General features: G+C 49.7%; 1 protein-coding gene and 1 pseudogene across 2 annotated transcripts in view; both read right to left on the bottom strand.

Moving 5' to 3' along the window:
- Window positions 1-25,593, bottom strand: part of LOC147119222 (uncharacterized) — a 31,416-nt gene extending 5,823 nt beyond the window's left edge. The window contains exons 1-3 of the mRNA XM_085984922.1: window positions 24,742-25,593; window positions 5,850-5,865; window positions 5,382-5,797 (exon numbers count right to left, since the gene is read on the bottom strand). Coding sequence (XP_085841048.1) covers window positions 5,382-5,797; window positions 5,850-5,865; window positions 24,742-25,557 — 1,248 coding nt within the window. The 5' untranslated portion in view covers window positions 25,558-25,593. The remainder of the gene's footprint in view (window positions 1-5,381; window positions 5,798-5,849; window positions 5,866-24,741) is intronic.
- LOC147119221 (uncharacterized) overlaps window positions 1-25,681 on the bottom strand; it is a 53,491-nt pseudogene that overhangs the window by 4,509 nt on the left and 23,301 nt on the right. The gene's annotated exons all lie outside the window — the stretch shown is intronic.

Raw genomic sequence — 25,681 nt, 5'->3', positions numbered from 1 at the left:
TTCCTGGGTGTATTCATTACGGAGGACTTAACGTGGTCCCATCACATTGACGTTGTAACCAAGAAGGCATGCCAATGCCTGATCTTCCTCAGGAGACTGAAGAAATTTGGAATGGAGCCCCAGATTCTCACCAACTTCTACCGGTGCACCATCGAGTGTATCCTGTCCGGCTGCATCGCTACCTGGTATGGCAACTGCACCGCCACAGACCGCAAGGCTCTACAGATGGTAGTGAAAGCTGCACAACACACTATAGGAATTAAACTACCTGCTGTGCAGGATATCTACCCCGAGAGGTGCCGGGGGAAGGCCCTGAGAATCATTAAAGACGCGAGTCACCCCAGCCACAACCTCTTCGCCCTGCTCCCGTCCAGTGATACCGAAGCATACGGTCTCGTACCAACAGGTTTCGAAACAGCTTCTACCCCCAGGCCATAAGACTCATGAACGATTAATTTATTATTATTTATTACTGTTGTTTTATTTATTATTACTGTCTTTCTATTAGTATTTCTATTAGTATTTTTATCATTGTTATGCCATATTTATTCCAATGTTGGGAGGACTCGTAAAAATCAGCATTTCATTGTGCAGTACACACGTCTGCTGCATATATGACAAATAAAAATTGAATTGAATTGAATTGGTGGGATTGATTTGTTTAATTTAATTTGAATTAATTAAAGGGTAAGTCATGGCAGGACAGCCTGGTGCAGTGGTATGCTCCTGCGCTATGTGGGAACTCAGGGACACTTCTTCTGTCCCTGACAACCATGTGTGCAGGAAGTGTGTCCAGCTGCAGCTACTGACAGACCGCATTTTGGCACTGGAGCTGCGAATGGATACATACTGGACCATTCGCGATGCTGAGGATGTCGTGGATATCACGTTTAAGCAGTTGGTCACACCGCAGGTAAAGGTGGCACAGGCAGAAAGGGAATGGGTGACCAACAGGCAGAGTAGTAGGCGCAGTCAGGTAGTGCAGGGGTTCCCTGTGGCCATCCCCCTCTCAAACAGATGTACCGCTTTGGATACTGATGGGGGGGATAGCTTACCAGGGGAAGGCAGCAGCAGCCAACTTTTGGCACCAGGGGTGGTTCTGCTGCACAGGACGGGAGGAAAAAGAGGGGGAGAGCTATAGTAATAGGGGATTCTACTGTAAGGGGAATAGATAGGCGTTTCTGCGGCCGCAAACAAGACTCCAGGATGGTGTGTTGCCTCCCTGGTGCAAGGGTCAAGGATGTCTCAGAGCGGCTGCAGAACATTTTGGAAGGGGAGGGTGAACAGCCAGTTGTCGTGGTGCATATAGGTACCAACGATATAGGTAAATACCGGGATGAGGTCCTAAAAGCTGAATATAGGGAGTTAGGACGTAAATTAAAAAATAGGACCTCAAAGGTAGTAATCTCAGGATTGCTACCAGTGTCACATGCTAGTCAGAGTAGAAATAGAAAGATATTTCTGATGAATACGTGACTTGAGGAATGGTACAAGGGGGAGGGATTCAAATTCCTGGGACATTGGAACCGGTTCTGGGAGAGGTGGGACCAGTACAAAACGGATGGTTTGCACCTGGGCAGGGCCGGGACCGAAGTCCTAGGGGGAGTGTTTGCTAATGCTCTGGGGGAGGGTTTAAACTAAAATGGCAGGGGGTTGGGAACCTTTGCAGGGAGACAGAGGAAAGGGAATCAAGGATAAAAGCAAAAGACAGGAAGGAGAAAAACAAAAGTGGCAGGCAGAGAAATCAAGGGTTTAAATCAAACATGGCCACAGTAAATAATAATTCTAAAAGATCTAAGAGCGTTAAAAAAACAAGCCTGCAGGCTTTGTGTCTTAATGCGAAGAGCATTTGTAATAAGGTGGATGAATTCGCTGTGCAGATAGAGGTAAATGGATATGAGATGATTGGGATTACGGAAACATGCCTCCAGGGTGACCAAGGCTGGGAACTCAACATCCAGGGGTATTCAATATTCAGGAACGACAGGCAAAAAGGAAAAGGAGGTGGGGTAGCATTGCTGGTTAAAGAGGGGATTAACACAATTGAAAGGAAGGATATTAGCTCTGATGATGTGGAATCTGTATGGGTAGAACTGAGAAATACCAAAGGGCAGAAAACGTTAGTGGGAGTTGTATATAGACCTCCAAACAGTAATGCAGAGGTCGGGGATGGCAGTAAACGGGAAATTAGAGAAACGTGCAATAAGGGCACAGCAGTTATCATGGGTGACTTTAATCTACATATAGATTGGGCTAACCAAATTAGTAACAATACTGTGGAGGAGGAATTCCTGGAGTGTATACGGGATGGTTTCCTGGACCAATATGTCGAGGAACCAACTAGAGATCAGGCCATCTTAGACTGGGTATTATGTAATGAGAAAAGATTAATTAGCAATCTTGTTGTGCGAGGCCCCTTGGGTCAGAGCGATCATAATATGATAGAATTCTTCATTAAGATGGAGAGTGAAAAAGTTGACTCAGAGACTAGGGTCCTGAATTTAAATAAAGGAGACTACGATGGTATGAGGAGCGAGTTGGGTAGGATTGATTGGGGAATGTCACTCAAAGGGTTGACGGTGGATGGGCAATGGCAAACATTCAAAGATCGCATGGATGAACTACAGAATTTGTTCATCCCAGTTTGGCATAAAAATAAAACAAAAAAGGTGACTCAACCGTGGCTAACAAGGGAAATTAATGATAGCATAAGATCCAAGGAGAGGACATATAAATTGGCCAGAAAAAGCAGTAAACCTGAGGATTGGGAGCAGTTTAGGATTCAACAAAGGAGGACAAAGGGATTAATTAAGAGGGGGAAAATAGAATATGAGAGTAAGCTTGTAGGGAACATAAAAACTGACTGTAAAAGCTTTTATAGATATGTGAAGAGAAAAAGATTGCTGAAGTCAAGCGTAGGTCCCTTGCAGTCAGAATCAGGGAATTAATAATGGGGAACAAAGAAATGGCTGACCAATTAAATACATACTTTGGTTCTGTCTTCACAAAGGACGACACAAATAACCTCCCAAAGATGTCGGGGAACATAGGGTCTAATGAAAGGGAGGAACTGATAGAAGTCAGTATTTGTAGGGAAATAGTGTTAGGGAAATTGATGGGATTGAGGGCCGATAAATCCCCAGGGCCTGATAATCTACATCCTAGGGTACTTAAGGAAGTGGCCCTAGAAATAGTAGATGCATTGCTGGTCATCTTCCAAAATTCAATAGACCCTGGAACAGTATCCACGGATTGGCGGGTAGCTAATGTTACCCCACTGTTCAAAAAGGGTGGTAGAGAGAAAGCGGGGAATTACAGACCGGTAAGCCTGACATCGGTAGTGGGGAAAATGCTAGAGTCCATTATAAAGGATGTAATAGCAGAGCACTTGGAAAAAAGTGACCGGATCGGACAAAGTCAACATGGATTTACAAAAGGTAAATCGTGCATGACTAATCTACTGGAATTTTTTGAGGATGTATCTGGTAAAATAGATAAGGGAGAACCAGTGGATGTGGTGTATTTGGATTTTCAAAAGGCTTTCGATAAGGTCCTGCATAAGAGATTAGCGTGTAAAATTAAGGCACATGGGATTGGGGGCAAGGTATTGACTTGGATAGAGAACTGGTTGGCAGACAGAAAGCAAAGAGTTGGAATAAACGGCTCTTTTTCCGAGTGGCAGGCAGTGACTAGTGGGGTACCGCAAGGATCGGTCCTTGGACCCCAGCTATTCACAATATATATTAATGATCTGGATGAGGGAACTAGATGTAATATCTCCAAGTTTGCAGACGACACAAAGCTGGGTGGGCGTGTGTGCTGTGAGGAGAATGCCGAGAAACTCCAGTATGATTTGGACAGGTTGGGTGATTGGGCAGAAGCATGGCAGATGCAATATAACGTGTATAAATGTGAGGTTATCCACTTCGGTGTCAAAAACAGGAAGGCAGATTATTATCTGAATAGCAATAGATTGGGAGAAGGGGAAGTGCAACGAGACCTGGGTGTCCTTGTGCACCAGTCGCTGAAGGTAAGCATGCAGGTGCAGCAGGCGGTTAAGAAGGCAAATGGTATGTTGGCCTTCGTAGCGAGAGGGTTTGAGTACAGGAACAAAGATGTATTGCTGCAGTTGTACAGGCCCTTGGTGAAACCACATCTTGAGTATTGTGTGCAGTTTTGGTTGCCTTATCTGAGGAAGGATATTCTTGCCATGGAAGGAGTGCAGCGAAGATTCACCAGGCTGATACCTGGGTTGGCAGGAATGACGTATGAGGAGAGATTGGTTCGATTGGGCTTGTACTCGCTGGAGTTTAGAAGAATGAGAGGGGATCTCATCGAAACTTATAAAATTCTAACAGGACTAGACAGACTAGATGCTGGAAGGATGTTCCCGATGGTCGGGGAGTCAGAACCAGGGGTCACAGTCTAAGGGTAAGGGGTAAGCCATTTAGGACAGAGATGAGGAGGAATTTCTTCACCCAGAGAGTGGTGAACCTGTGGAATTCTCTACCAAAGAAGGCAGTAGAGGCCAATTCATTAAATATATTCAAGAAGGAGTTGGATATATTTCTTAAGGCTAAAGGGATCAAGGGATATGGAGAGAAGGCAGGGACAGGGTACTGAATTTGGACGATCAGCCATGATCACATTGAATGGCGGAGCAGGCTCGAGGGGCCGAATGGCCTACTCCTGCTCCTATCTTCTATGTTTCTATGTTTTTGAACACCTCCCACTGATCTTCTGTCGCTTTACCCATTAACAGATTTCCCCAGTTTACTGTGGACAGTCTCTGTCTCATCCCATTGAAATTGCTTTTATCTAACACTAGAATCTTAGTAGCTGTTTAGCGTTTCTCCCTTTCAAACATAACGTGAAACTCGATCATGTTATGATCATTGTTAGATAAATGTTCATGCACCGTGAGGCTGTTGACTAAATCTGGCTCATTACTAAATCTAATATGGCCTGCCCCCTTGTTGGTTCTAGAACATATTGTTGCAGAAAATGATTCTGGACACGTGAGAAATTCACCCGAGAAGATGATAGAGACCAAAGTGCCGTTTACCCCTCTCAGTGTGGCCCTGAAGGGCTGTGTCCAGGCTGAAGTTCTGTTCCCGCCGTACGATCCTCCCCCAGATTGTCCTTTCTGAGCTTCAGCCAGGTGATGCTAAACACTCAGGTGGGAAAGACGAAAATCTACAACAATGTATTTAAAACAAAGCTGATTTATTTGACATATATCCAGAATATTAAACTCCAGCCCAGTTACAGGAATTACTGACATCAGCAGAAACAACTGTCAGAATGAACATGGTTCAGTCCTGGATGTGATTAACAGCAGCAATAACAGCAGAATCCAACCCCTGCCATTACTTGTGAACTCGGTGTGCCAGCAGGTTGGATGACTGAGTGAATCCCTTCCCACACATGGAGCAGATGAACGGCCGCTCCCCAGTGTGAAGTCGCTGGTGTGTCAGCAGGCTGGAGTGCTGAGTGAATCCCTTCCCACACACAGAGCAGATGAACGGCCTCACCCCAGTGTGAGCTCGTTGATGTCTCAGCAGGTTGCCTACCAGAGTGAATCCCTTCCCACACACGGAGCAGGTGAACGACCTCTCCCCAGTGTGAACTCGCTGGTGTCTCACCAGCTCTGCAGAACTTTTAAAGCTGTCCTCACAGTCAGAGCATTTAAAAGGTTTCTCCCCAGTGTGAATGAGCTGGTGTGTTCGGAGCGGGGATGAGTGAGTGAATCCCTTCCCACATACGGGGCAGGTGAACGGCCTCTCCCCAGTGTGAACTCACTGGTGTGTCAGCAAGTGAGATGACTGAGTGAATCCTTTCCCATATACGGAGCAGGTGAATGGCCTCTCCCCGGTGTGACTGCGTCGATGAACTTCCAGCTGGTGCTGGTAATGGAATCCCTTCCCACAGTCTTCACATTTCCACAGTTTCTCCATGGTGCAGGTGTCCTTGTGTCTCTCCAGGTTGGATGATCAGCTGAAGCCTCGTCCACACACAGAACACGTGTACGGTTTCTCCCCGCTGTGAACGGTGCGATGTTTTTTCAGGCTGTGTAACTGGTTAAAGCTCTTTCCACAGTCAGTACACTGGAACACTCTCACTGGGGTGTGTGTGTCGCGGTGCTTTTCCAGTCACACTGATGTTTGAAATCTGAAAAATGGAGTGACTCTGTCAGATCTTGACGTGATGTTTGGTTTGATTTTCTCATCTGTAAATCCTCCCCTTCTAATACCCTGTAAAAGGAGTTTACAAATGTCAGGATAGAAATTTGGATTTTTCGGCGGATAGTTTTGGGGAGGCGGATAATGTTGAGTGTTTTAATAATGGGGCCTGGGGCCGCACTCGGGGTGTGAGCAGCCCGCGTCCCCCCGGGGTTCATGAACCCGCTCCCTGAGCTCGGGGTGTGAGCGGCCCGCGTCCCCCCGGGGTTCATGAACCCGCTCCCTGAGCTCTCTCACCTGATGTGTCAACGGCTGCTGCCAAGGTCCGCGCATGCTCAGCTCGCTTTCAGTTGTTCAGGTTCAAAGGTCAAGCCCCTCCCCTCACACACTCCGATTGGTTGGAGGACCTGCCACCCGCTCGGTCCTCCAGCCCCGCCCCCTCTTCCTATTGGTCCGGAGCTCCCGTCAATCACCCGGGCAGTGTGAGCTGAGCATTCGCGGAAGTGACCAGCCAGGAGAAACCACAACTGGATCGACACAGCAGAGCCGCCAATCCAGAGCTGGCTTGTATCAGGGTGGGCGCTGAATGTGGAAGTCGGTCCCTGGCCGCCTGTGTAGGTCTTTTTGTTGCTTCAGTTTGAGCTGGAGTGGAGATGGAGGAGAAGCTGCTGGGTTTAACCCCCAGTACTTCTGAGCCCAGGAGGACCCAACAATTTCCAATGTGAGACTGTCAAGGGAGGTGGATTCTGGGGGAGATTAGGTTGTTAAACAGACACTGTCCCTACAATGTAAAAAAGTATTGTTTTAGGAACAAGTATTTCTGTAGAGGCTTTTAATCCATTTTACATATGCAGATTTTTTGAATTCATTCGTGGGGTGTGGGCGTCGCGAGTAAGGCCAGCATATGTTGTCAAAATCCCCGGTGAGAAGGTGATGGTGATCCTTGTTCATGAACTGCTGTAGTCTGTGTGGCGAAGGTGCTCCCACAGTGCTGCCAGGTAAGGAATTCCAGGATTTTCACCCAGCGACGACGTAGGAATGGCGATATATGTCCAAGTCAGGGTGGTGTGTGACTTGGAGGGGAACTTAGAGGTGATGCTGTTCCCATGCACCTTGTCCTTCAAGGTGGTAGAGGTCGCGGGTTTGGGAGGTTCTGTCAAAGTTCTGGTCGAGTTGCAGATGTATAAAAGCCCTCACCTTCACCCCCGCCCACCTCTCTCTCCTCCCATAGAGGCTACTGAAGGACATTTAGTGAACCAGTTGGGTTTTTGTGACAATCCCATTGAGTCATAACGGCACAGAAAGAGGCCATTCAGCCCATCGAGTCCATGCCAGCTCTCTGTAGAGCAATTCAGTCAGTCCCATTCCCCTGCTCTATCCCCGTAGCCCTGCAAGTTTATTTCCCCCAAGTGCCTATCCAGTCTCCCCTTGAAAACATTGAGTGTCTCTGCTTTTATTTGGCACCTTTCATGCTGACATTTTTCTCCTCAATGATGGTGGAGCCCAGCACGTGAGTGCAAAAGACAAGGTTGAAGCATTTGCAACTATCTTCAGCCAGAAGTGCCGAGTGGATGATCCATCTCGGCCTCCTCCTGAGGTCCCCAGCATCACAGATGCCAGTCTTCAGCCCATTCAATTCACTCCACGTGATGTCAAGAAATGGCTGAAGACACTGGATACTGCAAAGGCTATGGGCCCTGACAACATTCCAGCAATAGTACTGAAGACTTGTGCCCCAGAACTAGCTGCGCCCCTAGCCAAGCTGTTCCAGTACAGCTACAACACTGGCATCTACCCGGCAATGTGGAAAATTGCCCAAGTATGTCCTGTCTACAAAAAGCAGGACAAATCCGACCTGGCCAATTACCGTCCCATCAGTCTACTCTCAATCATCAGCAAAGTGATGGAAGGTGTCATCGACAGTGCTATCAAGCGGCACTTACTCAGCAATAACCTGCTAACTGACGCCCAGTTTGGGTTCCGCCAGGGCCACTCAGCTCCTGACCTCATTACAGCCTTGGTCCAAACATGGACAAAAGAGCTGAACTCAAGAGGTGAGGTGAGAGTGACTGCCCTTGACATCAAGGCAGCATTTGATCGAGTGTGGCATCAAGGAGCCCGAGCAAAACTGAATTCAATGGGAATCAAGGGGAAAACTCTCCATTGGTTGGAATCATACCTAGCACAAAGGAAGTTGGCTGTGGTTGTTGGAGGTCATTCATCTCAATCACATGACATCACTGCAGGAGTTCCTCAGGGCAGTGTCCTAGGCCCAACCATCTTCAGCTGTTTCATCAATGACCTTCCCTCCATCATAAGGTCAGAAGTGGGGATGTTCGCTGATGATTGCACACTGTTCAGCACCATTCGAGACTCGTCAGATACTGACGCAGTCCGTGTCCATATGCAGCAAGACCTGGACAACATTCAGACTTGGGCTGACAAGTGGCAAGTAACATTCGCACCACACAAGTGCCAGGCAACGACCATCTCCAACAAGCGAGACTCTAACCATCTCCCCTTGACATTCAATGGCATTACCATCGCTGAATCCCCCACTATCAACATCCTGGGGGTTACCATTGATCAGAAACTGAACTGGACCAGCCATATAAATACTGTGGCTACAAGAGCAGGCCAGAGGCTGGGAATTCTGCGGCGAGTGTCTCACCTCCTGACTCCCCAAAGCCTTTCCACCATCTACAAGGCACAAGTCAGGAGTGTGATGGAATACTCTCCACTTGCGTGGATGAGTGCAGCTCCAACAACACTCAAGAAGCTTGACACCATTCAGGATAAAGCAGCCCGCTTGATTGGCACTCCATCCACCACCTTCAACATTCACTCCCTCCACCACCGGCGCACTGTGGCTGCAGTGTGTACATCTACAAGATGTACTGCAGCAACTCGCCAAAGCTCCTTCAACAGCACCTTCCAAACCCGCGACCTCTACCACTTAGAAGGACAAGGGCAGCAGACGCATGGGAACATCACCACCTACAAGTTCCCCTCCAAGCCACACACCATCCTGACTTGGACCTGTATCGCCGTTCCTTCACTGTCGCTGGGCCAAAATCCTGGAACTCCCTTCCTAACAGCATTGTGGGTGTTCCTACACCATATGGACTGCAGTGGTTCAAGAAGGCGGCTCACCACCATCTTCTCAAGGGCAATTAGGGATTGGCATTAAATGCAGGCCTAGCCAGCCAGTGACGCCCACATCCCATCAATGAATTTTAAAAAATTAAAAAAAAAAAAAAAATTCTACTGCCGGCCCCACAATGACCAGATTCATTGAGCTCAATTTCACAACCTGCCTTTGTGTTTTTGTGGGTTCTCTCTCACGCTCCATTTTTCCTGTTTTAAACTCATTTTACAGGGTATTAGAAGAATAGGATTTGCAGACGGGGAACTCAAACTAAACATCACTTCAAAATCTGACAGAGTCACTCGATTCATCAGCTCCGTGTGTGGAAAGGGATTCAATTACCCATCTGAGCTGAAAAATCATGAACGCAGTCACACGGGGGAGAGGCCATTTACCTGCGCCGTGCCCACCGGTCGGGGAAGGTATCAAGTGAACCAGTGGACACCGCCTGCCCCTTCTCCAGGGCCACCCGGGCAGGGACAAGACCACGGGAGAGAGGCAGGCAGCCAGAGTGTCCCCCCCATGGACCCCGCCCATCCTGGGCCTACAAATTGCTGTTTTCGCCAGGCCCAAGAGCAGGTCCAGGAGAAGATCCTCTGATTTACCCACCCCCCTCCGCACCGGGCGGCCAAAGATTAGGAGCGTGTAAACAGGGGCTGCAACCTCTCATGCTGCACGGTTTCTAAAGTTGAAGAACGGTCTCCGGCCTGAATGAGTTCCAGCGGCCCCGCCTGTGCTCCGTTTGGTGGCAGCTGTGAGGCTTTTTCTCGGTGACGGGGGCCGGTTTGTGCGCCGCCATTTTGGTGGAGGAAAGACAGACTGTTCCTATCTATAGTATGGTGCTTGAGCGGCCATAAGATGGGAAAAGAGAACGGAATAAAAGTGAAAAAGGAAAATAAAAGGCAAAACAAAGTAATATCGGCAAGGAATAATGAATGTCTTGATGGCTGGGTCCTGTGAGTGATAACAGCAAGAAGAAGGAAATTTGAGTAGTTGTTTTCTTCTTTTACGGGATTTGAGAAAGTGGTCGGCTTTTTTTCTGTGGAAAAGTTGAAGACTGTGGACAAGGATCATGACATTATATGGTTAGATAACATCAAGTGAAAACGAGGAGTTATTAGAGTGCCACTAGGACTGGCGTAGAACTGGTATTTACTTGTTTTGTTGAAGAAGTTTTGGGTTTCTGGTTAAAAGTAGTTTACTTGAAGTTTTAATTGATTTCTGATATGGTTATGGGACTTTGTATATTGTGGTGTTATTTAGTGTTAAAGCCTTCCTCAATGTATGAACATTCGAATGAACGAACGCTCAAGTGAACGCACGCATGCGGACACAAATAATACGCACGCACACACACATACACAATGGAACTTACGTTCGACCGAATGAAGGGCCCTCGCTCCCCAGGAGGAAGGCCGGCATCCTATTGGGTGAGCATGAGGCCTGTCTGGACGGATGAACGAACGCACGTATGCACGCAGGTAGACAAATGACACGCACGCACGCAGACATGCACAATGGAACTTACGCTTGAGCGAACGAACAAACGGAGGAATGAATGACTGAATGATTGAGCGATGCCAGTAGGACTGGCGTATACGGGTTCTTTCTTTTCTTGGTTTATTAAATAGTGGCAGTTTGTACTGTAAACATGATTGATTTACCTGTAAAAATTTATTATTGTATTTATATTGTTGACCATGAAGCTGTTTTTGAGGCTTTATCCTTTTTATTGTGGTCAATGAATGTAATGGATTTACTATGTAATTGATGAGTTGTATAAGTACTGTTATACTTGAATGTTTAAAAAAGACAACAGGTAATACCAAGCAAAAACAAAGAGTTACTAGATTGCCAATAGGACTGGTGTAAAATTGTTTTTCACTATGGGTACCTGTACTGTTAATATTGTTGATTTGTCTGTAAAATTTATCACTGCATTTATACGGTTAACCCTAAAGCTGTTTTTAAGGCTTTATTTTATTGCGGCTAATGAATGTAATGGATTTATTATGTAATTGATGAGTTGTAACAAGTACTGCCATATTTAAATAAATATGTTAAATTTAAAAAAATAAACCCCGGGGGGACGCGAGCTGCTCACACCCCGAGTGCGGCCCTAGGCCCCATTATTAAAACACTCAACATTATCCGCTTCACAAATACCCGGGGTGGGCCTCAGTCCCCGAACAAGAGCCTCCAGGCCGGGCGTTTGCCCCAAGCGGGGCGGCAGCTGCGGGGCTTTCTCCCGGTGACAGGCCCTGGTTAACGGCCGCCATCTTGAGAGTCTCAGGGGGCAGCAGGGCGCATGCGCGGCCCCCTTGGCCAGGAACCAGGAGGAGAGAATCTTGTCAATTTCTATCCTGGACTCACAGTGATGGCTTTTGTAAACTCCTTTTACAGGCTGTGAGAAGGGCAGCATTTACAGACCGCAAACTCAATCCAAACATCACGTCAAGATCTGACAGAGTCACTCCATTCATCAGGACCTGAATATCATCAGCCGTTGAATGTGGAAGGAGAAATGTTTGTCTGTTCTGTCTGTGGGAAAAGATTTCAAACATCAGTGTGACTGGAAAAGCACCGAGACACACACACCCGAGTGAGAGTGTTCCAGTGCACTGACTCTGGAAAGAGCTTTAAACAGTTACAGAGCCTGAAAAAACATCGCACCGTTCACAGCGGAGAGAAACCGTACACGTGTTCTGTGTGTGGACGAGGCTTCAACCGATTGTCCAACCTGAAGAGACACAAGGACACCCGCACCACGGGGAAACCGTGAAAATGTGGGGACTGTGGGAAGGGATTCCATTACCCGGCTTAGCTGGAAACTCATCAACGCAGTCACACTGGATCCGTGTGTGGGAAGGGATTCACTCAGTCATCCAACATGCTGACACACCAGCGAGTTCACGCTGGGGAGAGGTCGTACACCTGCTCCGTGTGTGAGAAGGGATTTAATCGTTCATGCAACTTGCTGAGACACCAGCGAGTTCACATGTGACTGCAGGGTTTGGATGCTGCTGTTAATCACATCCGGGACTGAACAATGTTCATTCTGACAGTTGGGGTTTGTTTCTGCTGATGTTAATAACCCCTATAACTGGGCTGGAGTTTAATATTCTGGATATAAAGCTGATTGAGTTGTCGGGGCTGCACTGTTTGTTTAAGAACCGCTGTCTGATCTTTCCCCTTAATTTCTGATGAGAGTCCCTGAATTATTTTACAATAAAATTATGAACTTTTACTTCAATCCTAAATTGATCTTTGGTACAAAATCTACAATTCAGTGTCTGAAAGGTTCCACTGATTAACATCTCCAATTAGAAAGTGCTGATTAATCCTCGCTGACAATTCTTACTGACTTGCACATTACACACAGTGGCACCTCCATTATCCACCAGAAAGAAGGGGAATAGGAATTGGTGGAGAATCGAGAGTCCCCAAATGTTGCCCCTCTCGTCTGGTACAGCAATCCCCTCGGCACGGGAATGGAGATAAGTCCAGTTATAGTAACGGGATGAGTTAAATGCATTTACTCAGACGGGCGGAAGGTGGGAAGTGGTGTTCCACGGGGATCGGTGCTGGGACCACTGTTGTTCACCATTTACATGAATGATTTGGACTTGGGAATCAGAAGTACAATTTCAAAATTTGCAGATGACACTAAATTGGGGGATGTAGTTAATACTGAGGAAGACTGCGATAACATCCTTGTAGAATTATTCAGTTGTGTTCAGTAAATAGCAGCATCTGTTAATTTGCTTTGATTGATCACATCACTATATAGTTACGTGAAAAACAGAAATCATTAACAGCTTCCAATTTCAGAATTGTCAGATTCAAACTCAACTTCTTCCAAGTACAATCTAACATTTCAAAAATTGTAATGGATGTAGGCAAGATATTAGGTCTGTTGTCTGACACAATCCAAACACAGTGACACACAGACAGATGGCCAGGTGTAGCTTCACAGCGAATCCTTTCAAGCCTCACTGAAAAGTGGCAGACTGGCAATCCATTGTTCACTAATGGAGTTGTGATCTTTGTAAATTAAGAAAGGAAATGCATGGAAATGTGTCAAAGAGTTGATTAACAGAGTGGGGCATCATCTCCCTTTGATTTCTATTTCTGACACCAGGCAACAGAAAAAGGTCATTACAACACAACATAAACAGACTCTTCAGGTGTGAGACATCAGACTTCAGAACAACACGTGTGCCAGCTCTGGCCACAAACCTCAGCAGTCAACCTTTCAGCAGCTGCAGCCCTGATTAAATAACTAGTAGTTTAACATGCCTAGTCGAGCTTTTGTATTAAAATTGAAGAAATGTATTTGTGACACACACACAATTAATAATTACATCACAATGTGATTGTGAGGATCGATTATCGCCTCTTTAACCTTCCGTGCCCACCGATCGAGGAAGGTATCAAGTGAACCGGTGGACACCGCCTGCTCCCTCTCCAGGGTCACCCAGGCAGGGACAAGACCACGGGAGAGAGGCAGGCAGCCAGAGTGACCCCCCATGGGCCCCGCCCATCCTGGGCCTACAAATTGCTGTTTTCACCAGGCCCAAGAGCAGGTCCAGGAGAAGATCCTCCAACTTACCCACCCCCCTCCGCACCGGGCGGGCAAAGATTAGGAGCGTGGGGCTAAAGTGTAACCAAGAGTTGAGGAGCAGCCCCTTCAGGTAACTATACAGGGGCTGCAACCTCTCACACTGAATATATACACGGCCCATGGACTCCTCTGGGCCGCAAAAAACATATCTGGGCTTGGAGTCCGGAAAGTAGCTTAAAAACTGTTGCACACGACAGCTCCTTGTAACAGTCTCCACCCCAGATCCCCAATGGTGCAGGGAAGGACCCCCACGTAGAGAGCCCTCCATTGGGGAACCTCGCCTCCGCCGGACAGCAAGATGACCCACCAGTCTGATTGAGATTGGGCAATAAACGAAATGAATCAATAAATGATACAGAAACCCGAGTCCCCGGGTCCTCAGTCCTGGTGTGAAGTACGCTGGCCACCAATTTTCCGTTACTGACTCGCACCTCAGGCCCCGCCCAGTCTGGTTTAATTACTAAATGTTTTCTAACTCGGGTTCAGGCCTGTCATTGTGAGGTAAACAAGGCCTCAGTTATTGGTGTGTCCCACCCGAGCGGCTGTTAATGGCTTTAATAAACTGGCAGCAAGGTTTTTTTTAAAAGGTGGAAAGTGGTGAAAAACGCCACTAGCGATGCCTCAAAACTCATGGACAGAGAAATCCACTTCATCAGCGCCCCTGCCACAGGACTCAATATCCACCCCCTCCACCACTGGTGCACTGTGTCTGCAGTATGTACGGTCTACAAGATGACCACGGTCAGGCCGTGTGGAGTCAAAGGTCAGGCAGCAGAATGGATGGAAAGATTGCAACAAACTTCCCTTAACTCCAACCCTCTGATTTCTGTTTTGTAGCCATCTTTCCATCCATTCTGCTGCCTGGCCCTTCACTCCACACGGCCTGACCTTGGTCATCTTGTCGATCTTACAAACTGTTATGGATAGCAAGCTGGTTACAGAAAACAGAGAGTAGGGGTTGGGAGTAGCTACTCAGACTGGCAAAAGGTGGGAAGTGGTGTTCCACAGGGATCGGTGCTGGGACCACTGTTGTTCGCCATTTACAGAAACTATTTGGACTTGGGAATCAGAGGTACAATTCCAAAATTTATCGATGACACCAAATTGGGAGGTAGAGTTAATACTGAGGAAGACTGCGACAACATGCAAGAAGACATTAATAAACTTCCAGAATGGGAGGGCAATTAGCAAATTAATTTTAAGAAAGGTGGTGCATTTTGGTAGGAATAATGAGGCCACACACTACTTGGAAAATAAGAGTCTAAATGGGGTAGAGGAGCAAAGGGATCTCGGGGTCCAGATACACAAATCACTAAAAGTAGCGACGCAGGTTAATGAGGCCATAACAGGAGCAAACAATGGACTGGGGCTCATTTCTATAGGGATAGAATTGAAAAGCAGAAAAGTTATGTTAAACTTGTATAGGACATTGGTTGGACCACACTTGGAGTACAATGAACAGTTCTGGTCTCCATATTATAAAAAGGATATGGAGGCACTGGAGACGGTGGAAAAAGGCTTTGCAAGGATGATCCTAGAACTGAGAGGATATACTTATCAGGAAAGGCTGAACAGGCTGGGGCTCTTTTCTCTAGAATAAAGAGGCCGATGGGTGACCTGATCGAGGTCTTTAAGATTATGAAAAGGTTATATAGGTGATGCGCTATCAATTACTGAGAAAGACTGGAAGTTAAGAGAGTAACAAACAGGCTTTTATTAGCTAAAGAACGAAGGCATGCCTCTAGTGGTCGACCGGTCCTGAATGCCTGGGGAACTGCCGAGCAGCCACCTTTATACCAGGGCATATGGGTGGAGCCAGGGGCGGAGCCAGCTGAGGCATGCACAGACAGGTACAACAATGGGCAAGAGTGAACAGTGAAGTGAACAACAGTGAACAACAGTGAAGTGAACAACAGTGAACAACAGTGGTTTACCACATTCACCCCTTGCTTAAAAATGAGTCCGACGGGGTGAAGTGTATTAAAAGTTCGTATAATTAAGTCTTTCTGGGGGTCTTGTATGCCGTCGTGATCGTCGTGGCGACGGCTGAGGTGGTGCAGCTTCCGACGCCGAGTCCCGCGTAGGCCGGAGCACTGGCGTGTCGTCCTCATGGGTGTTGAGTTGTTTGGTGATCAGTGGCGGGTCACGGGGCCACGGCGTGCCGTCTACAGGGGTTAGGTATGGGTCCGTTGCCGCCGGTGCATTGTGGGTAGCGGTGATGTTGGTTTCAGGGGCCCCCGAGGGTGCGAGGTCTCGTATGGAGACTGTGTCCTCCCGCCCGTCCGGGTACGCAATGTAAGCATACTGGGGGTTGGCGTGGAGGAGGTCGACCCTCTCGACCAGGGGGTCCGTTTTATGGGTCCTCACGTGTCTTCTCAGTAGGACCGGCCCTGGGGATGTCAGCCATGGCGGTAGCAATGTCCCCGATGTGGACTTCCTTGGGAAGACAAACATTTTCTCATGAGGGGTGGCGTTAGTGGCAGTGCAGAGCAGTGACCGAATAGAGTGGAGCGCATCGGGGAGCACATCCTGCCAGTGGGAGGTCGGAAGGCCCCTAGACTTTAAGGCTAGCAGGGCGGCCTTCCAAACTGTCGCATTCTCTCTTTCCACCTGTCCGTTCCCCCGGGGGTTGTAACTGGTGGTCCTGCTTGTGGCAATACCCCTAGCGAGCAGGTACTGGCGGAGTTCGTCGCTCATAAACGATGAGCCCCGGTCGCTATGGATATAGCTGGGGAAACCGAACAGGGTGAAGAGGTCGTTCAGACATTTAATGACCGTGGCACTGGTCATGTCCGGGCAGGGGATGGCGAACGGGAAACGGGAGTACACATCAATAATGTTGAGGAAGTACACATTGCGGTCGGAGGAGGGGAGAGGCCCTTTAAAATCAACGCTCAGGCGCTCGAAGGGGCGAGTGGCTTTTATCAGGTGAGCCCTGTCTGGTCTATAAAAGTGCGGTTTGCACTCAGCGCAGACTTGGCAGTTCCTGGTCATGGTCCTGACCTCCTCAATGGAGTAAGGCAGGTTGCGGGCCTTGATGAAATGGAAGAACCTGGTGACCCCCGGGTGGCAGAGGTCATTGTGGAGGGCCCGCAGTCTATCAACCTGTGCGTTGGCACATGTACCTCGCGATAGAGCATCCGGGGGCTCATTGAGTTTCCCGGGCCGGTACAAGATATCATAATTGTAGGTGGAAAGTTCAATTCTCCACCTCAAAATCTTGTCATTTTTGATTTTGCCCCTCTGCTTGTTATTAAACATAAAAGCAACTGAACGCTGGTCAGTGAGTAGGGTGAATCGTTTTCCAGCCAGGTAATGCCTCCAATGTCGCACAGCTTCCACAATGGCCTGGGCCTCCTATTCGACAGAGGAGTGTCTGATTTCGGAGCCTTGGAGGCTTCGTGAAAAGAAGGCCACGGGCCTTCCCGCCTGGTTAAGGGTAGCGGCCAGGGCAAAGTCGGACGCATCGCTCTCCACCTGGAAAGGGATGGACTCGTCCACCGCGTGCATGGTGGCTTGAGCAATGTCCTCTTTGATACGGTGGAAGGCTAAGCCGGCCTCTGCCGCCAGGGGAAAAGAGGTGGACTTGATAAGTGGACGGGCTTAGTCCGCATAATTAGGGACCCACTGGGCGTAGTAGGAGAAAAACCCCAGGCATCTCTTCAGGGCCTTGAGGCAGTGGGGCAGGGGAAGGTCCATAAGGGGACGCATCCGGTCGGGGTCGGGGCCGATGACTCCGTGTTCCACAACACAGCCAAGGATAGCGAGGCGGGTTGTGCGGAATATGCACTTCTCCTTGTTATATGTAAGGTTTAGGAGTTGGGCAGTGCGGAGGAATTTGTCGAGGTTGGCGTCATGGTCCTGCAGGTCATGGCCGCAGATGGTCACATTGTCCAGGTAGGGAAAAGTGGCCTGCAATGCATCCTGGTCGACCATCCGGTCCATCTCCCTTTGGAAAACGGAGACCCCGTTGGTGACGCCGAAGGGAACCCGAAGGAAGTGGTAGAGGCGGCCGTTTGCCTCGAAGGCAGTATACTGGCGGTCCTCATAGCGGATAGGGAGTTGGTGATATGCTGACTTAAGGTCAATGGTGGAGAATATGCGGTATTGTGCGATCTGATTGACCATATCAGATATGCGGGGGAGGGGGTATGCGTCCAGTTGGGTATATCGATTAATTGTTTGGCTGTAGTCAATGACCAGGCGCTGCTTCTCGCCGGTCTTGACGACCACAACCTGGGCTCGCCAGGGGCTGGTGCTAGCTTCAATAATCCCCTCCTTCAGGAGCCGCTCCACCTCAGATTTAATAAAAACTCTGTCACCAGCGCTGTATCGCCTGCTTTTGGTGGCGATGGGCTTACAGTCGTGGGCGAGGTTAGCGAACAACGGGGGTGGGGGGGTGACTTTAAGCGTGGAGAGGCTGCAAAAGGTGCGCGGCGGGCAATTTGAAAACTGCTGGTTGCAGACTGTGAGTGGGGGAAGGGGTCCACCGTACGCCATCGTGACACTCTTAAGGTGGCACTGAAAATCCAACCCCAGTAGGACGGCAGCGCAGAGATGGGGCAGGACAAGCAGTTTAAAGTTTCTGTACTCTGTGCCCCTCACCGAAAGGGTCACCACGCAGTAGCCGCCGACGTCCGCTGAATGGGACTTGGAGGCCATAGAGACCCGGTGGCGTGCTGGCAGGACCGGGAGAGAGTAACGCCGCACCGTGTCGGGGTGGATAAAGCTCTCCGTGCTCCCGCAGTCGAAAAGGCAGGTCGTGGCGCGGCCGTTTACCTTAATGTCCATCATGGACCTGGCTAGTTGGTGAGGTCTAGATTGGTCCAGTGTAACGGAGGCCAGCGTAGGGTCAGGCGTGTCGCTGCAGTCATCAGGTGAGGCGGTGGGTGAGTCGGGGGCCCGTTGCAAAAATGGCGGCCGGAACGGATCACCCATGGTCGAAGGCGTCCAAGATGGTGTCCAAGATGGCGGCGCCCATGATCCACACGCGGCTGGAGTCGTACAAGATGGCGTCCAAGATGGCGGCGTCCAAGATGGCGGCCCGCTCGGCCCACACGCGGCACTGCTGGAATTTGGGGTAGGTTTAGCCTTGCAGACGCTGGCGTAGTGCCCTTTCTTCCCACAACCAGAGCAAGTAGCGTTTTTCGTCGGGCAGCGCGCTCTGGGGTGTTTGGCTTGGCCAAAGAAGTAACACTTCGGGCCCCGGGACATCGCTGCAGAAGTTGGGCCGTTGGCGGGATGTGACGGGGGTGGCGCGGCGCAGGGTGGCGGTCCTACCGTGTCCCAGAATGGCGGCGCCCGCGCCATCCACGATGCGGCCGCGCGGTCAGGGGAGTAGGCGTCCATATTCCGGTGGGCCACGTCGAGCGAGAGTGCGAGGGCCGTGGCCTTCTTCAGGTCGAGTTCGCCCTGCTCCAACAGTCTCTGCCGGGTGTAGTTGGACCTGAGGCCCGCGACGAAGGCGTCCCGGACAAGTTCCTCCGTGTACACCGCGGCCGACACCTCTTTACATTTGCAGGCCTGGCCGAGCACCTTCAGCACCCGTAGGTATACCTCCATCGATTCCCCGGGTTGCTGTTTGCGGGACCCCAGGAGGTGTCTGGCGTAAACCTCATTTACCGGGCGTGCGTACTGTTCTTTAAGGAGGTCGAGAGCACCCTTGTAGGTAGTCGCATCTTGGATGAGCGAATAAGCTTGGTGGTTCACCTTGGAGGTCAGAACCCTTAGTTTGTCGCCATCGTTTTGAACAGTTTCGACGGAGGCTTCCAGGAAAAATTCAAAGCATCGCAGCCAGTGTGCAAACTTGGTAGATGAATCCGCCTCTTGAGGGTCTAGTTCCAGGCGTGCTGGTTTGAGGATTTGCTCCATCGAAAAAAAAGTTTAGCTAATAAAATTGATGCGCTATCAATTACTGAGAAAGACTGGAAGTTAAGAGAGTAACAAACAGGCTTTTATTAGCTAAAGAACGAAGGCATGCCTCTAGTGGTCGACCGGTCCTGAATGCCTGGGGAACTGCCGAGCAGCCGCCTTTATACCAGGGCATATGGGTGGAGCCAGGGGCGGAGCCAGCTGAGGCATGCACAGACAGGTACAACAATGGGCAAGAGTGAACAACAGTGAAGTGAACAACAGTGAACAACAGTGAAGTGAACAACAGTGGTTTACCACAATAAGGTGGACCTGGAGAAAATGTTTCCACTTGTGGGGGAGTCCAAAACTACAGGTCATAAATATAACACAGTCTCTAATAAATCCAATGGGGAATTCAGGAGAAACTTCTTTACCCAAAGAGAGGTCAGAATGTGGAACGTGCTACCACAAGGAGTAGTTGAGGTGAATAGCACAGATACATTCATGGGGAAGGTAGATAAGCACATGAGGGAGAAAGGAATAGAAGGATATGCTAATAGGGTTAGATGAAGAGTGCTGGGAGGAGACTCGTGTGGAGCAGAAACACCGGCATTGACCAGTTGGGCCGAATGGCCTGTTCCTGTGCTGTAGACTCTGTAATTCTACAACAACAAGTTTTATTTATATAGCACCTTTGACGTAGTAAAACTTCCCAAGGTGCTTCACAGCAGTGTTATAAGACAAAAAATTTGACACTGAGCCACATAAGGATAAATTAGGGCAGGTGACCAAAAGCTTGGACAAAGAGGTAGGTTTTAAGGAGCGTCTTAAAGGAGGAGATGTAGCGAGGCAGACAGGTTTAGGCAGGGAGTTCCAGAGCTTGGAGCCTAGGCAACAGAAGGTACGGCCACCAATGGTTGAGTGATTATAATCAGGGATGCTCAAGAGGGCAGAATTAGAGGAGCGCAGATATCTCGGGGGCGGGGGAGGGTGTGGGGCTGAAGGAGATTACAAAGATAGGGAGGGGCGAGGCCATGGAGGGATTTGAAAACAAGGATGAGAATTTTGAAATTGAAGCCCTGCTTAACCAGAAGCCAATGTAGGTCAGCGAGCACAGGGGTGATGGGCAAACAGGACTTGGTGCAAGTTAGGACACGGGCAGCCGAGTTTTGGATTACCTCAAGCTTATGTAGGGTAGAATGAGGGAATGAGGATTGCATTAGAATAGTGAAGTTTAGAGGTAACAAAGGCATGGATGAGGGTTTCAGCAGCAGATGAGCTGAGGCAAGGGCCGAGACGGGCGATGTTACGGAGGTAGAAGTAGGCAGTCTTAGTTATGCTGTGGATATGTGGTCGGAAGCTCATTTCAGGGTCAAATATGACACCAAGGTTGCAAACAGCGTGGTTCAGCCTCAGACAGATGTTAGGGAGAGGGATGGAGGCTAGGGAACGGAGTTTGTGGCGGGGACAGAAAACAATGGCTTCGGTCTTCCCAATATTTAATTGGAGAAAAGTTTTGCTCATCCAGAACTGTATGTCGGACAATCAGTCTGACAATTTAGAGACCGTGGAGGGGTCGAGAGAAGAGGTGGTGAGGCAGAGCTGGGTGTCATCAGCGTACACGTGGAAACTGACGCTGTGTTTTTGGATGATGTCGCCAAGGGGCAACATGTAGATGAGAAATAGGAGGGGGCCAAACATAGATCCTTGGGGGACACCAGAGGTAACGATGCGGGAGCGGGAAGAGAAGCCGTTGCAGGTGATTCTCTGGCTACGATTATATAGATAAGAATGGAACCAGGCGAGTGCAGTCCCACCCCGCTGGACGACGGTGGAGAGGCGTTGGAGAAGGATGGAGTGGTCAACCATGTCAAAGGCTGCAGACAAGTCAAGAAGGACGAGGAGGGATAGTTTACTTTTGTCACAGTCACAAAGGATGTCACTTGTGACTTTGATGAGAGCCGTTTCGGTACTGTGGCAAGGGCGGAAACCTGATTGGAGGGATTCAAACCTGGAATTGCAGGAACGATGGGCACGGATTTGGGAATCTATGTAACTATGTCTTCTGCCTTCTGACATAGCTGGAAAAGCTTTTACTATTATTACCACAATTGTACACCATCTTCATTTCCAAATATCTCTTAGCCTCTCTAATGGCTGCTTTTGACTCCCTCAATTGTAGGTGATATTTGTCCCTATTCTCCTATAAACTGAACTCACCTTGACCTGAACTGGGTTCAATGTAAGACAGTTCGGGGAGTCAGGCATCATTCACCCCTAGACCTACGCTGGCCGGTAAAACCCCAGACGGTTCCTCAGTAAGGATTCCTCTGGTTCCTCGCCATATATTTGTCAGGATACCGAAACCCAGCTTCCTTACCGTCCACTCCTGGAGGCCCCACTCCCTGAGCCTACAACCTTCAGCAGGGTCAGTGGTGGAGTTCCACAGCGGGAGTGATCCCAGAGTAACTGTCAGGATCGCACCCCCATGGATGTTCCGGGTCGTGTATTTTTAGTTATCCTGGTGACTAACACACTCACATCAATAAAACAGGGAATTCCTGGAAACACGCTGCAGGTCCTTCTTTATCTGGAGATCAAATGTCTGTTGTATAATTGTACCAGCAGTTAACAGGCTCCTGTGAACTCCTCCCTCTGCTATTTTAGTGCAGACTTTAACCAATTTATTTTAACCTGCCTTAAAATGGTAGATTCAGGACTGTCCCACAAACATGTTAAATCTTTATAAAATAATTACCAGTAATTTTTAGACTGGAATCTTAAACCTGCTGTTTCACTTTCAGTCAGGAACAGATCGCCGTTTGACACCAATCTCTGATTTGACAGCACGTTTCCAGCATTCACCGTTGTTCTTCCTGACTCTAAACACAGTTGTAAAGGAGCCTTCTGTTCCGTGCCTAGGAGCTCTGAACCATGGAAGAGAGCGGCTGGGGCACATTTCTCACACGCTTCAAGATTAACCCTCACAGGGACTTTGCTGTCAGTGAAGAAAGACGAGAAAGACTAAAGTGCCGTTTGCCCCTCTCAGTGTGGCCCTGAAGGACTGTGTCCAGGCTGAAGTTCTGTTCCCGCCGTACGATCCTCCCCCAGATTGTCCTTTCTGAGCTCCAGCCAGGTGATGCTAAACACTCAGGTGGGAAAGACAAAAATCTACAACAATGTGTTTAACACAAAGCTGATTTATTTGACACTAGCTGGAGTGCCCGGCGGTGCCGAGGCTTTTTCGAGGGCATGTTGTTGTTGGAAGAGAGAGAGAGCGCGCGACTGGGGGGAAGAGAGAGAGCGACTGGGGGGAAGAGAGACAGCGACTGGGGGGAAGGGGGGGAGGGAGGGAGGGGGGAGGGGAGGGTAGGGGAGGGGGGAGGGGAGGGTAGGGGGAGGAGAGGGGGGGTGGGGGGGAGGAGGAGAAGGGGAGGGGGGTGGGGGGGAGGGGAGGGGGGAGGGGAGGGGGAGGGAAGGGGGGAGGAAGGGGAGGGGGGAAGGGGGGGAGGAAGGGGAGGGGGGAAGGGGGGGAGGGAGGGGGAGGGGAGGGGAGGGGGGGAAGGGGAGGGGGAAGGAAGGGGAGGGGGGAGGAAGGGGAGGGGGGAGGGGGGGAGGAAGGGGAGGGGGGAGGGGGGGGAGGGGGAGGGGGAGGAAGGGGTGGGGGGGAGGAAGGGGAGGGGAGGGGGGAGAGGAGTCCCCGAGCCCCGCCCCCCGATCTCCCGCCCCCTGATGTCCTGCCCCCAATCTCCCAAATGTCCCGCCCCCGATCTCCCAATGTCCCGCCCCCGATCTCCCGATGTCCCGCCCCGCGATCTCTCGATGTGCCGCCCCCCGATCTCCCGCCCCCCGATCTCCCGTCCCCCGCTCTCCCGATGGCCCGCCCCACGATCTCCCGATGTCCCGCCCCCCGATGTCCCCGCCCGAGCCGGCTTCAAGACCAGAGAGACGCTGCCGCGCAACCTACCGCGTGAGGCCCGGCCGGACTCAAGTCGCGCTCCGGGCAGAAGATGACGCGGACGCTGACTCCCGCCCCGCCCGCCTTTACTAAGATGGCGGCAGTGGCGACGCTCGGCTCAGGCCGGCCCCCTCCAGCCTTCTCAAAGATGGCGGCGATCGCTGGCCTTTTGTCGATCGCGACGGGAGGCGCCTAGCTCGGGCGTGGCTGGTCAACAGACGCCCAGGCTTTGAGGCCTGGAAAAACGGTGAAAGGTAGGAAAATTATAGAGGTTAGACAAAAGATTTACAAATTAATTAATTTTTTTTTAAAACAATTTGTCCTTTAAAAGCAACTTTTTTTTTGCTGGAATTGTCGATTTGAAAAGAAACATGCAGAAAGCGGGAAAAAGGAAAAGTTTGGAATCAAGATGGCGGCGACTCACCTCGGTTCAGAACGATAAGGCCCGCCCACACAGGCACCGATTGGTGGACCGTCAGGTCACCGAAGCGTAGGATTGGTCAATCGTCCCGTCACTCGACCGTAGGAGGGCCCGGCCGCACGCACCAGGAACCCGCCGTATGATTGGTCGACCTCGATGTCACTTGATGCTAATGAGCGGATAATGTGCGGAATGTTGAACGTTTTTTGGATACCGCGAGCGCAATTTTTGTCCGGCCGAAACGTAAATACACTTAGGATGGTTCTGGAATCGTCAGCTTTCTTTCGACGTAACGCACGTGTAGGTACGCTCTATAACTTTCAAGTTAATTCAAGACAGACAGACAGAATGACAGACAGAAGTATCCTTTTATATATATAGAAGAGATAATATCCAGAATCTTAAACTGCAGCCCAGTTATTGGGGTTATTAACATCAGCAGAAACAAATTCCAACTGTTGAAATGAACATGGTTCAGTCTTGGATGTGATTAACAGCAGCAATAACAGCAGAATCCAACCCCTACAGTCACTTGTGAACTCGCTGGTGAGTCACCAGGTTAGATGAACGTGTGAATCCTTTCTCACACACGGAGCAGGTGAATGGCCTCTCCCCAGTGTGAAGTCGTTGGTGTGCCAGCAGGCTGGATCTTTGAGTGAATCCCTTCCCACACACAGAGCAGGTGAATGGCCTCTCCCCGGTGTGAACTCGCTGGTGTGTCAACAGGTGGGATGAATGGGTGAATCCCTTTCCACACACTGAGCAGGTGAACGGCTTCTCCCCAGTGTGAACTCGCTGGTGTTCCACCAGGCTGGATGACTGAGTGAATCTTTTCTCACACACTGAGCAGGTGAACGGCCTCTCCCCAGTGTGAACTCTCTGGTGTTTCCGCAGGGTGGATGTCTGAGTGAATCCCTTCCCACACTCGGAGCAGGTGAACGGCCTCTCCCCAGTGTGAGTGCGTTGATGTGTCAGAACTTCACTTCTGCTTTTAAAACTCTTCTCACACTCAGAACATTTAAAAGGTCTCTCCTCAGTATGAACTCGCTGGTGTGTCAGTAGGGTGGATAACTGAGCGAATCCCTTCCCACAGACGGAGCAGTGGAATGGCCTCTCCCCGGTGTGAATTCGCATGTGCATATGAAGCTTGGATAACTCTGTGAATCCCTTGCCACACATGGAGCAGGAGAACGGCCGCTCTCCGGTGTGAATTCGCCGATGAATTTTCAGCTGGGATGGGTAATTGAATCCCTTCCCACAGTCCCCACATTTACATGGCTTCTCTCCAGTGTGACTGCGTTGATGAGTTTCCAGCTCAGATGGGTAATTAAATCCCTTCCCACAGTCCTCACATTTCCACGGTTTCTCCATGGTGCGGGTGTCCTTGTGTCTCTCCAGGTTGGACGATCAGTTGAAGCCTCGTCCACACACAGAACACGTGTATGGTTTCTCCCCGCTGTGAATGGTGCAATGTTTTTTCAGGCTGTGTAACTGG

The sequence above is a fragment of the Somniosus microcephalus genome, chromosome 4, assembly GCF_052327205.1.
Source record: "Somniosus microcephalus isolate GS21.2 chromosome 4, FLI_Smic_1.0, whole genome shotgun sequence".
NCBI lineage: Eukaryota > Metazoa > Chordata > Chondrichthyes > Squaliformes > Somniosidae > Somniosus > Somniosus microcephalus.
Note: the sequence above shows the minus strand (reverse complement) of the source record. Positions and strands in the feature narration are given on the sequence as shown.